General features: G+C 25.7%; 1 protein-coding gene across 8 annotated transcripts in view; it reads right to left on the bottom strand.

Annotated features, from left to right (window-relative positions):
- The window catches only part of LOC119689960, a 72,683-nt gene that overhangs the window by 21,123 nt on the left and 37,464 nt on the right, over window positions 1-14,096 (bottom strand). For 3 of the 8 annotated variants that reach the window (XM_038104913.1, XM_038104915.1, XM_038104918.1), the window contains exons 12-16: window positions 13,097-13,111; window positions 11,111-11,167; window positions 9,444-9,527; window positions 9,182-9,260; window positions 7,075-7,197 (exon numbers count right to left, since the gene is read on the bottom strand). In XM_038104913.1, the coding sequence (XP_037960841.1) occupies window positions 7,075-7,197; window positions 9,182-9,260; window positions 9,444-9,527; window positions 11,111-11,167; window positions 13,097-13,111 (358 nt within the window). Of the gene's footprint in view, window positions 1-3,909; window positions 4,114-7,074; window positions 7,198-9,091; window positions 9,261-9,443; window positions 9,528-11,110; window positions 11,168-13,096; window positions 13,112-14,096 lie in introns of all 8 variants that reach the window. The other 5 variants (XM_038104914.1, XM_038104917.1, XM_038104916.1 and 2 more) reach the window with 4 other exon arrangements.

The following is a 14,096-nucleotide window of genomic DNA, read 5'->3' as shown; positions in this document are numbered from 1 at the left end:
ATAAACATTATGAGAGCATGTGTTCTTACAAATGCCATTTATGCTTATTTTATGTTGCTTGATACTCATTACTGACGCTAGTCAGTAAATAGGCTTGTGAGAGAGTAAAGGCTGAGCATGAGAGAGTAAGATTTACATGCGTTCTTCTGTTCTTTATAAGCATTTTGTTTTTATAAATTGCACGCAGTTACTTAATTTAACTGTCATAAGTTTTGGCAGTAAATCTTAATTCAGAATTATACGAAACTATTTTAAATTGTAACCTAGGACATTTAACTTTTTTGTACTCCTTATTGCGAATCTATACGAAACAGTACAACTACTAGTTCCATTGCAATAAATGGATGATATATATGTATATGTATATAGAAGATAATTAAAATAAAGAAATATAATGTCCATAATTATTGGTAAGCGTAAGAGTAAGTTTATCTTACTTTTAGATATCCTATAATATAAAAAATGCTATCTATATATAATGTAGACTATCTATAGCAGCATTGTTATATAAATAAAATATTAAGCGCATTATTTTATTAAGTTCTTCAAATAATATATATTTTTACAAAGCGATGTGACATGTAAATTTCTTAAAAAAACATTATTTTGGTTTCAAGTCCAAAACATAGGAAGTTGACGATTCATATGAAGAAGAGCTATAATTCACATCAATTGCAACAATTACATCAGAAATTGTCGCAAAGGAATGGCTTTGTTTTTGAAGCCAGTTTGATTCAAAAATTGGCTAAAATATGTTAATGTGTATATTTTTTTTTGTCGGAGATACAAAAGGAATTTTATTTTAAGAATATCTTCAAAATGTTAAAACAATAAATTCAAATTATTAGTCTTTATAATTTAGACCAACTGAATAAAAAAATGTTTCAAAAAAATAACTTTTTTTCTTTCTTATAGAAAGAAAATAAATCTTCTTTTAAGACAATGCATAATAATGATAGCAATAAGCCATAATATTGAATTACGAATTCTTAATTTAGTAAATCTTAAGAAGGACCACTAACCTAATTAATTATATAATTTGGAGGATTCATGGAATAACTGTATTGCAGTTGAAAGAGATTCTATAGTAAAACGAAGCAACCTAGTGGTTCTTATAATAATAATATATTAATATATAAATTTTAAAAAATGATAGTGTATCTTAGCGAATGGCAATTTTACAAAAAGTGCGTCCTCAGCTTAAATAAATTAACAAAATTTTTAAAATTTCAAAGAAGCGTTGATATAGTAAAAGAGTTTGAAATATATTTATCTTCAAATATATTATAGATAAGATCGTAAGTTCGGTAAGAAAAGGAGCAACATTAGAGTTGGAAAAAATGCGTTAAAGCTCACTATAAAATAAATTAAAAAATAGTGCTCTTTTTATTGTATTTTTCATATTATGTTGGAAACTAAAATTTGGAGATATCTAGGAACTACACTTGGACAATATTTATAAATTGAAATGATATTTGGTAATTAAAACACCAATAAAATTTAATAAATATATTGATACCAGAGTTTTAAATATTATTAGAGTTGATCGAAGATCCGAGTATTTTGATGTTAAAGTACCATATGCTTTCGAGCATATGGCTTGAGCACAGTGGGTCATTGGGCTCAGACACCTTAGTGCACGAATACTGTGATTCATTAATTTATATATAATGTAAAATATTTTTAATATTTTAATTACTATAAAAGCAATTCTTGCTTGTATACTAAAACCACATTAAGTATGTTAAACCGAATTGTTTTGAACAAAAGCAAATTTGGAATGATAATACAGATAACAAGCGAAGTCATTGAATTTATTATAAGACTACAACTAAAACATTTTACAATTATTAACATTTGAAACAATAAACATTATAAAATTTTAATACGTATAACTTTTTAGAACAACTATTAGCTTAAAATATTAAACACAGAAAAAAAATTAAAAAGCAAAAAAATTGTTTTACAACATTGACCTTTTAATATAACATATTTAATAAAAAATAAATGCAATATGTAAAGAAAGCTTGAATAAAATAATAGTAATACTAAAAGCAAATATGAAACATCTAAATATACAGAGAGGGCAGTTTCTCTAAAGGTACTACTATATCAATTCAAGTGAATATGAGAGTATTCTTTTGGATGAACAGCGATTTGATGATCATGGCATTGAAAAATGTGTAAACGTTTATGTAAAACTTTGCACTATGAAGTTAGTAACTTCTCTTACAATTCGCTTGTGTGGTTGCTAATATCTTCGCTTTTTTCCGTGTAGAAGGATATCAAGTGAGTTGGAGCACTAACCGTGCTGAAATTGTGATAACTTGCACAATAGGTTTTCCAACAGCAAGTTGGGTCTGTTGTCGTATCTTGCAGTTGTAGAGTTTTTATAAAGTGAGTTTCTCTCAAAAATAATACGATTCGTCACTACTGGACTTTTTATGGAGTTACATAAGCAATCGTTCCACGTGAGCAATCTTTAAAGTGTCGACGATTTGAAAACAAACATCGGTCATGTCAAAGTTAAGCTATTGTCAGGTATGGACCAACAAGTCATTGAAAACTTGCTTAAAAATATCCAGTAAGATACTGTAAGATGCAATGGCATATCCATTGTTATGCTATATTTCACACCTAATATTTTCACATCTAAAAAATATATTGCAAAAAAATTTTTTCTTTCGGAACCACAAAATGCATAATCCTCTATTATCATCAACTTGGCGGCTAATTGGCGGCAGCTGGTTTACAATTATATAAATGGGGGAAGGTGAAGTTATTGTTAGTCAATTTTGATAAAATTAATTTTATCGATCTATGTAATCAAGAAATATAATTGTAGCAAAAGCGGTGGATATCGTCTGTATTTCAGCAAAAAGTGATAATATTGTAAAGGCAGAAATTTTGCATATATATATAAAAACATCTGACTTAATTAAGCTGAGTTTAACACATTTCTAACTATTGCCGGGTTTGCGCGGTATTTTTATCAAATCAAAATGTGGTTTTTAATTGTTTTACATACACTATATTGAAAATATTAAAAGAACGTCCGAGAGATGTCACTGAATCACTAACAGTCATAATGTCATAATTTCGTTTGATTATTGCCATTTTATAAATTTCATTTTTTTTTATAATAGAGTTTCAGTAACGACTTATTCGCATTATGTATGCATTATGTATTTAATATTTTCATTTGATTTCCATTTAAATTAAATACTTGAATTTTACATCGAATTATAAAAGATCTGTTATATAGCTTTTAAATTTAAGAGAATATTTGCAGTATAAAGTTGATAAAAAAATATAAAAATTAGCTTAATACATAAAAGAGATCTACATATTCTAAAGATATTATATTGCGTCAGACATGAAATGAGTCAAAATAGTAAAATTCAATGAGAAGAATTGTGTAGATAAGTACAGAGAGAGTAGATGTAATGACGATATTATCTTTTATATTCAATGCTGTAACCTATTCTAATAAAGTGGGTGAAAATTATTAAAATAAATTGAATTATTTGGTTGTACCAGATTACTAGATTATCATATCTACGTGATATAAATATCAGCTAAATAAGGAAAAAAGGATTTAAAGCAAAGTGTGAATTAAAAAAAATGTATATGTTATATACATAAAATATATTAAAAATGTAACTTATATGGAAAAAAACCAAAAATAAGCATCAAAGTTTCTATAAAAAGATGTTTAAAGATTGAGAAAAAATAACTGTTAAGTTTTTTTACACAATAGGTGCACAGATCGTTCCGATTTTTGTATAAAACTATATTTTTGTAACGTTACTTTTGCTTCACTACTTTCGCAACTAAATAATGTTTTGCTTTATTGTAATTTATATTTTAGATAGTAGCATAAGTTGTTTTTGTTTTTATAAAATTTACCAATGCTCTGGTATGAACGATCCCTGCGCCAAGGCAGTATTAGTTCCGCCGCTGTCGGCCCAATATCGGGTGTTAATAGATTTTCTGGGCTGCCATCACTTTTTGTGGCATAATGTTGCACAATTCTCGCTTTGGAGGCATCAAAACCGGGTAGGCTTTGTATATGTGCTATCAATGAATTGTTATTCGCACGATCCGAATCCGCTGGTGCGTATGAGTAATTATGAGTTTGAAATTCATTTGTGTGAAGAATTATTTATTTTCATTTATTTATGTAGCGATTTTGATGTTATTCATTTTATTTTTATTTAAAGAAAAAAGGTTAAAATTAAAATAAAATTTGTGCCAAAAAATAAAAATAATAAAAGTTCAATAACGTCTATTATCCGCTTTTTTTTTAAATTTATATTAAATTAAATAGTTTTATATAAATATATACAAAACGTATTAACAAATATTTTAATGCAAATTCATTTTAGAATTTAATCATTTTATAAAGTTATAAAGTTATAATAATTAAAGTTCATAATTTTTAACGGCATACTCATTGTTGCGTAAAAAAATTAAAAAACAATACTGCTATTATTTACTGGATGTTATAATAAATTTATAATACTAATAAATATACTACTTGATTTTTACTGTGCTAATGAGTAGTCTCTGTGAAAATCATATTAGAATTTGAAGAACAAGTTCAAAAAAATATGCTCCAAATAAAACAGTCTCAGCATTTAATATTACAATATTTAATATAATAGTTTCAAGAGGTGATAACATAAGTTATAACAGAAATTATTATTCGCTCAGCATTAACAATTTATTATAAATAATATTTAATGATAGTTGCAATGCTTTGTCGTATTCTATATGTCGGACTTAACGTGATTATTCGATTGGAACAGTGATAGGCCAAACGGAGGCGCATCAAACGTCATTCTATTTACATTGCTTCAAAACAGAGTAACAGTTTTGATTTCTATTGTTTACTTTTTTGCAATTTTATAAATTCTATTAAAATATATTAAAGTACTTCTGTACAGTAATGACAAAAAAATATATGAAATTAGGTCATTATGTATTAACTATATCGTATATATGGTATATATATTACAGGAAAGAGTGATAGATCAATTAGGCTAACATCAGTGAATGTAATTAGATGTTTTTAACAATAACATTATTAACATTATCAATGCATGTAGCACATATTTTTTATATATTTGTCACACCCTAACCTCAGGTAAATAATAGTTAAAGTAATATTGAGTAGATGCCAAAGTTTTTATTTATATGAAGGATTTAGGCAATGATCATTAAAATAAAAAAAAACTCTGAGAGAACCTTTCAAAGTTTTGCGAAAAAGAATTCAACTAACATCAAGATTCAGTTTCAACATTGGTTTGACTATTGAGAATATCAATAGTCAAACACTATAGAACACTGCCACTACATTTACATGTCAATATCTCCAACAACAATCAAACATATTTAGGAAGAAATGATTACCCAATGGACCTTGTAAACAATATAAAGTATTACATCAAACAATTAGAGAGAACCATTGTCCCATATGTTATGTGCATGCAAATATCAGTATTTGATTGGTTTTATAGTCAGGACGTATGGGACATTAGTTTGAGTCTTTTTATATACTCACAAAAACTCCTACAAATAAAGTTATTAAAAAATAATATATGCTAATATATGCTAATAATATCTTACCGGCAAGATAAGGCAAGCAAAAGAATTTTTTATCTTTTAATTTTTTTTTTTATCAAAAAAGACTGCTTCATGTTAAAAAGTGTGTATTTATCTGCATAAGTTTCAAAACAAATTGCTAAAAAGTTTTCATACCTTTCTACTTCCATACTATTTGTCACTTTCTAGCGTGAGGATACATATTTTCAACTATGTAGTTGCAGATTTTTTAAACATGTAATAAATTGTATGAAAAGAATAACATACGAAAAATTTATACCGATTGTAAAATATAGATTTAGATAGCAATATCTTATAAGGTTAGGTTTAAATAGCAATCCTAAGCACCTACTTCGGCCTATTGTCATGTTATATTTTCATATAAACCGTTTAATAAAGCGTTAAATGCTATTTAAGAAGAATTTAAGCAGCTAGTTAAGACCTATGATCTCTTACGCGTTGACGACGAGTATCGAATTAGATGGAACAATAAGGTGTATGAGCTATAACCGCGACATTGACATAGTTAAGCGCTTAAAAATTCAGTGACTTCGCTAGCTTGGTCATGTCGTGCGAATGGAAGAAAGTGTTCCGGCTAGAAAGGTGTTTGATTCGATACCCGCAGGTGGAAAACGCGGTAGAGGACATCCGCATCTTCGGTGGAAGGATCAGTGGTGACAGCAAGCAACTAACCGGGCTGGTGGGCGGAGGGTACTTGATGCAGCCAAGAACGACTCACGTCTGTAATGGCCAACTAAGTAAGTAATTAAGATCCTATGAAAAGTAAATTCTTAGAATGTTTAATAGTCAAAAAATATTATGTATACTTCTAGCTTAGGTACTATTCACTAAGGTTAAATAAAAGTGATTTTCTTCTACTTATATTTGAATTTGGTTACAAGGCTTATATAAATATTTCAGGAAGTAATACCAAAATGTTTTCCAAAGATTTGTACCTATTAATATTGCACTGCAGGTGTTTTGGAGATTTTCACAGAGTTCATTAAGGAGTTCTATAAACTTTCATATAAATGATTTAGAAGATTTAGAAAATTTTGAATAAAAATATTAACAAAACTATGGCATTTTTGTGTATTATTTCACAATTTTAATATCAATTATAAATACAAACCCAATACAAAAGGAATATAAAATGAAAATCAATAAAATTTTGATAACTCTTTTATTATATAGATCTAATATTAAGAAATTCATACATAAAAACTGAAAACTCAAAGCAAAACTGAAATAAAAGTAATAGAATAAAATTTAAAAACAAAAACAAATAAAAATAGTAAAAAAATTTTTTTTTTAATTGAACCCGTTTTTGTTAAAAAGTATTCATTTTTTTGTTATTTAATAATTTTATTAAAAAAACTGTTAACTTAAAAAATTAAAAATAATACTTTAAAAAGATCTAAATTATATAAAATATAGGATAGTAAAGAGAAAATAAGTGGGACTTACGTGATGACTTTGCTGTAAATGTTAAACCATCATCCCAATCATCATTGGCGGCCATAACGGTAACTTCGGTAAGTTTAGGTTGGTTCTCTTCTGCCGATTCATTGAGGACTTCGTTAATATAATCTTGTTTATTTTATATATACATATATACACATACATATTGTAAGATTTCAAAGCGATTATGTGCGCGTTTTGTGTGACGTTTAATGTGTGTTTATGTGTATGCATGTATCAGTACATGTATTCATTTGTGTGCGTTTGTGTGTAAGTGAGAAAGATATAGAGAAAAGATAAAAAGAGAAAAAGGCAAAAAACAATTTTTTTTGGGGAAAAAAGAAATAAAAGCAAAAAAATAAAAAAAAAATTTTATGAGATATGTTTTATAAGATTAAAAAATTTTAATTTTTAATTTTGAAAATTTTATAATTCTAAAACCTGAAACTCTGAAAATTTAAATTAGACAAAAATTTTATTTCGCACGCTTGTAATACCTATAATATTACCTATATAAGATATTATACATCACTACCCAACATAGACCCTAATATTCTGTTATGTCGCAAAATTGGTTACAGTTAAACAATTGATTCAAACATAAAAACAACATATATTATAATGTACGTGTATATTTAAATCTAAAGATCAATCGGTGGTACCATCATATTATTTCAATTTCAGTAAAATCATTATAAATAAAGATCTTTATAAAGTATAAAGATCTTTTTAAAATACTGCAGTCTCAGCCACATCTAACCTACTTATTAAAATTTTAGTCATTTACATTAAATTATAGTTTTTTTCTTATAACATTAAAAATTATTTCTATATATTACTAGTTAATAGATTTTAGTTTTCTAATGATCAATATAAAATAAAATAAAAATTGTATTAAAATAATTGTCACCAAAGATTCATCTGCTTTTAAATTAATTAATGTTTACTAACTTTATATATTTATAAGGGATCAGATAAAAAACGTCTTGAATATTTTAAAAAGCCATTATGAATCTAATCAAATTCTAATATTCAAATATAAAACTGTATTGACGTAATCAAATTGTTTGGAAATAAAAATATATATTTAATAATTCTCTTCAAGTATATATTTATTGCAACAGATTATAGTAACTAGTTTTGAACTATTAACAAAAATGGCACGATTTCAATTTCCTGGGCGCCCCATCTAAATATGTATTTTAATTATTCGAAATATTTTTTTATCACGCTTATGTCGATATGTTTTGATTCTCGAGATATCGTGCTTTAACGCCACAAATCTTTACTTAAGATAATAATAATAATAATAATAATAATAAGTAAATCGATGTAAAATTTGTATACGCCAATTATTGCTAGAAAGCGTATGTAATAAGTAATTACAACTTTAAGGTTTGATTTCTTGAGAACTAACCTATTTAGGTTAAGCGTACTGAAAAAAGTTGTTTAGAATGTTAAAATTGATTAAAATATGTACGTAATTTAATCACAAAGCCCAGAAAATTATAAAATTTCTATTTAAACTAATTCAAATTGTTCTATATCTAATTCTATAATAAATTAAAATTATGAGGTCGGACATTGCATGGCTTTATATAGGAAAGTTATGGAATGTAGCTGATTTGAGCGAGATATGAAGTATTATGACTTTAAGGATAAGGAAACACAAATAAACATTTAATGTACTAGACTATATACATATATATTTATATATGTATAGTATAAATGACTGATTTCTTGCAATTAATTCAGATTTTGCATGCAGAATATTTGAAAATAGTTAAAAAACGAAAATTTTGCAGAACGAAAATTTACTTCGTGCACCTTTTCTTAAAAGGGGCTTTCAATAATAAAAAAAGCTACCTACACAAGAATATCACAGTTATATATATATTAAATATACCAAATTTGATCTGATTTTCATTCAATTTTGAAAATTCGATGTCAATTTCGAATTCTCATAGTAATTTTTTGTTTTTTATTTATTTTTTCTTTTAATTCAAAGAATTTTGCCATTTACCTATATCTAATCTACGATATTTGTTAAGTGAATTGTGAGAATGTTTTCTGATTAGTTTTTTGCGAAAATGGAATTCTTTCTTATTCGTACCATGCGAAAATTGTTTTGTCGTTCCATTCTGTTGGAAATCATGGAATGAGACATGATTTTGTTTGACACCTTCTTGTTGCTGCAGGGTTACATCAGGTCAAAAGGCATGAAAAATGTTAAAAGAGAAAACATGATATTAATATTTTTATAAATATTTTTATTTAAATTTTAAATAAAGGAGATTAAGGATTATAGGAAAGCAAGGGTTTGTTTTCTTATGGATCGTTCGTATCTACAATTGGATAAAGTTGGATAGATTTACCTTGCCAGTACCACGTTTGCTGCGCTTGTGATGTTTGCGGTCATTGAACATGCGACGGAAGTTCATTTGCATTTTATAGTTAACCTAGAAAATGAAAAGTAGTGTTGTTATATATGAATATAAAAAAATAATTTAATATTTCGTATAATACTATTAAGAGAAAAATATTATTTAGGTTTTGTTTTGACTTAGCAGTAAACTAAAAAAAAAACTGAAAAACTTTCATTAGTTTATTTTTTATAAAAATATACGCTATTAAAATTAAATTGTTTGGACAAATTTTAAATAAATTAAAGCTATAAAAAATTTAAGATACATATATGTATATTTATCTGGTTAATGCATATATGTATACATATATGTATATTTATCTGGTTAATGCCTACTCATATGTTTCACTTATTCACTGTTGTACCATTCAATATAATTTTTATCTTTGCACAGGCACAGACTAGTACAATTTTTGCTGACAAATCCTACTTTTTTTTTGATACGAGAATAAGTAATAAATTTTATAAAAGTTTAGCCTGCTAAATTTAAAAATGATATTAAAAAAAACTGTTTAGCTTTCGAGCTTTCAGAGGCCTCTTACACTGTCCAAAGTTAGAAAAAAATCGTAACATAAATTAAATTGAATAATATTGTGTACAAAACCTAAATGGAGATATATACCATATAGTAAAATAAATTGTACTAAATGAAATATTTCAATTTCTATTTCATATGAGTTATTATCTGTTAATATATTTTATATTAAAAACTCATTTGCAGTTTGCAGTTTGCAGTTTTTGATGTGTTATACCAAAGAATTATAAAATTATTTGTTTTGAAACAATTTATAGTATTTTTCAGAAATGTATAAAAATTAGTATACTGCTTACGAATAAAAACTTTGTCTTGTTGCCCAATAAGTATCTGGAGCAGTGCTGTATTTCTTAAAATCTCTTCTTTGGAGACCCCGAACAACTTTCAAAAAATGAAATCAGAATCCTTACAAATTTCTCAAATAAAATCAATAGATTAATGTAATGCAGGTAGCTCTTGAAACTAATATACGCGCATTGCATAAATCCTGTTTCTTTAGTGTTGGGTGGAATTTTAATCCGGGCAATACATACGACATACGACATCTACCATATGCAAATATAGACAACATAATTGGTGAAGTTGCGTGGGCTCAAATAACAGGGACATCAAATTTTAATTGAAATCGTTAAAGTTTTGAATACATTGAACACACAATACATAGAAATAACCAAATCAGTAGGTGTGGTGTCGGTAATGCAATAGATTTAACATACCAATGGAAAAGTATTTAAAACATTTTTACATTTTATAGGGAAAGACCCAATATATTTCTATTTTAATTATGAATATTAGAATACCCAATATATTTGTATTTTAATTATGAATATCGGAAGTTTTGTGTTTATGCACTTATGAATATTAAAAGAGTAAAATAATTAAAAGATTAAGATTATTTATTGTGTTTTACTATAACTAAAAGCTACATTATTTGTGCAATAGTTCATCATCAGAGATTTGTCGAATGGACTTGGACAATTGGTAAAAATGTGCTTTCAAATAAACAATACTAATATTTGCTTTTTCTTTTTGTTTAAAACTAATGTCTAATATATGACATCTGCCTCAGATATGATACTCACCTGTGTAGACAAATCTCTGTCATCTACAGCGTGTCTGCTATAACTAAGACGACGGTGCTGTAAAATAAAAAAATGCGATATACAGCGAATTAAAAAGATGGTTTCGAATGAAATGCAATAATAAGAACACATTTAGAAGTACATATATATAAATAAGAAAACCAAAATCAGTAAAATAATGTAAAACTTTTAAATAAACAAACAAATATTAAATTAAACACTTGCAATACCAACAATAAGAATATTAAAAACAAAAATTAACCATACTACGAAAAAGATTATTAGATTTTATAGTCTACAGCAAAATATAAAATATTATGATTCATTGTTTATTACATTATTAACTATTTGTTATTGGTTTAATTAATTTTGTATATAAAATTTCAATATAAAAGCGAATAAGCGTTTTATTATTAGTTAAAAATTTTTATTTATGTATTATAATTAATTTTACGATACTGATTAATTAATTATATATTTGCAGAATTAAGTTACAAACAAAAATATTATATACATAAAAAGTTATCAGATAAAGTGAGAATTCGAAAAGGGCGTATAATTTTGTATACAGAAATTATATATAAAATTAAATTAAAGATGCAGGCAAATTAATATTAAATAAAGTGCAAAATATTTAATAGACAATAACATATACATATATAAAAAAATTATTAACAATTATACAAACAAAAAGGATTAAAATTTAAAATATATTTTACATTTACTGATACTTTTTTAAAAAACATATACACTACATTAATTAAAAAAACTTAATTCTATTGTACCGTACGTTGAAATCGAGTAATACTCGAGTTACTCGGTAAATGAGTAATATAGTACTCGAGTAAGAATTCAAAGCGACAACAAAATATATATGGAATATATTGACTTTTAGCAGTTTCAAGTAAAAAATGTCAAAACTTTCCTTTTACAGTTATATAAATCAATAAATCAAAGCATATGAAGTTTTATTCTAAACCGCATATTCTACCTAATTGTCAGAAAATTTCCTTAATTAATAAGAACGTTTTAATTAAGAATTTTATGTTGAAACCTAATACTTCTAAATTGGAGCACTGAATATACAACAACTGTTGCGAGTAAAATTGACTCCCAATTTTTGATAATGAAAGTATTAAATACAGTCTATAGGAAAAATTAATAACTTTTAATGAGATTTTGGATTGAGATGGATTAATTAAGATTGGAAATTGAGTGGTACATGACTCTATCCCTAATTATCAAGGAGTAAGTTAAATATCGGAGTAAATTATGTTATAATAGATAGCACTTTTTAACGCCCAAACCATTTTAATTTGTAGGAGTAATTAAACGTGATTATTTTAAAATAAAAATCGTTGATAATGGATAATTGGTAATATTTTAAATAGTTGGTCAGCCTAAAATTTATTAAATAATATACATAGAAAGCTCCACTCACTCAATTTCATGAAGGCTCAAAGACATGTGCGACGTGAAACTATAGAAATCAATCTAAATTTATTAATTATTAAGTAAGCATTAAAATATTACAGCCTTATTCATTAATAAAAAAGCTATATTAAAAGCTTACTTTAAATATAAATATATGTTATTACATATATATATTTTTTTAAATATCAAATTATATACCTTGCATTAATTTAAAATTAAAAAAGAGCAATTTATTATTCTTATTGTTATTATTAAAATGATATAAAAAATGCCATTAAAGTTTAATTTAGTAAGACAACAACAATAATGAATTTATTTGTTATTATGAACATATAAAATATTAAAATTAATTTTCTTAGAATACACATATTATGCTTATATTAAGATTATTATTTAATTTGTTTAATTATTATTTTTATATATATTTTTGAGCAATAAGTAGAAAGACACACATTAATTAACATTTAACAATCCAAAGTAAAAACAAAAAAATTAAATTAATTAATTAACAGCAAAAAAAATTTTTTTCAAACCAATTAAATATTTTCGTACCATTTGTATAGAAGCCTTTTTAGTTGTTTTTCGAATAGATAAGCAGAGAATTTGTTTGTTTTATAGTTTTAAGACCGAATTCGAAAGTTATCAGTTGCAAAAATAATTTCGAAAATTAAGGCATTTTCAAATTTACATTTTTCGCAATTATAAATTTTAGTCGTGGACAATTGTTTGAATTGTTTTTTATTGTTTGTTTTCATTTCACAACACGCATAAGGGGAGAAAGAAAAATTATTATTTATATTAATTGTTATAATTTATTATACAGATAAATATTAAGTTTAAAATAACCTATAAATTTAATAATTAAAACAGAAAAGAAAATTTCAATAAAGTAAAAATATAGAAAGCAAAACGAACATTAAACAAATAAATACAGAATTATACAAAATACAAAAAAAAGGCACTTTTAAAAATCCTTAAAAATTAAATTCGCAAACAAATCCAAAAAGATATTTTATAACCCATTAAATCATCTCTTCAGTTATAAAAACTTATACCTTTGAAAAGCTTTTAAGTGTTACGTTCGTACAGAGAACTAACTTGCGTTTTTGCATTTGAAATTGTACAGGTTTTGAAACCTAATACTTGTTATCCAATCAAATAAATATCATAGAAAGTTCTAGTATATTCTAGTTTATACCTAGTGCAAGACATGAAGAACTTAGGACTCGAAGAATGTGCATAAAATAAACCGCATTTCAAGTTGGTGTCACTGTACTATTCCATTGTGCAAGATTTCTTACACATTGCATTTACACTGGGTGTTTTTATAATTATACACGTGAGTGTTCTGTGATGGCAGTAAGCCTTCTTTATCTTGTATAAAAATTATTTGTAAAATGCACTACATAACGATTCCGAGAAAAGCGGACTTGAACACCATACTTCAATCATTTATTGAAAAATGTGTGGAGAATTAAGTTGAAGGTATTCTAAACCTTCATCAGTACAGTTGTTATAAATATTACATTATTTTGAAGGTTTTTTAATGTTT

The sequence above is a fragment of the Teleopsis dalmanni genome, chromosome X, assembly GCF_002237135.1.
Source record: "Teleopsis dalmanni isolate 2A chromosome X, ASM223713v2, whole genome shotgun sequence".
Lineage (NCBI taxonomy): Eukaryota > Metazoa > Arthropoda > Insecta > Diptera > Diopsidae > Teleopsis > Teleopsis dalmanni.
This window is presented reverse-complemented; position numbering and strand designations above follow the sequence as displayed.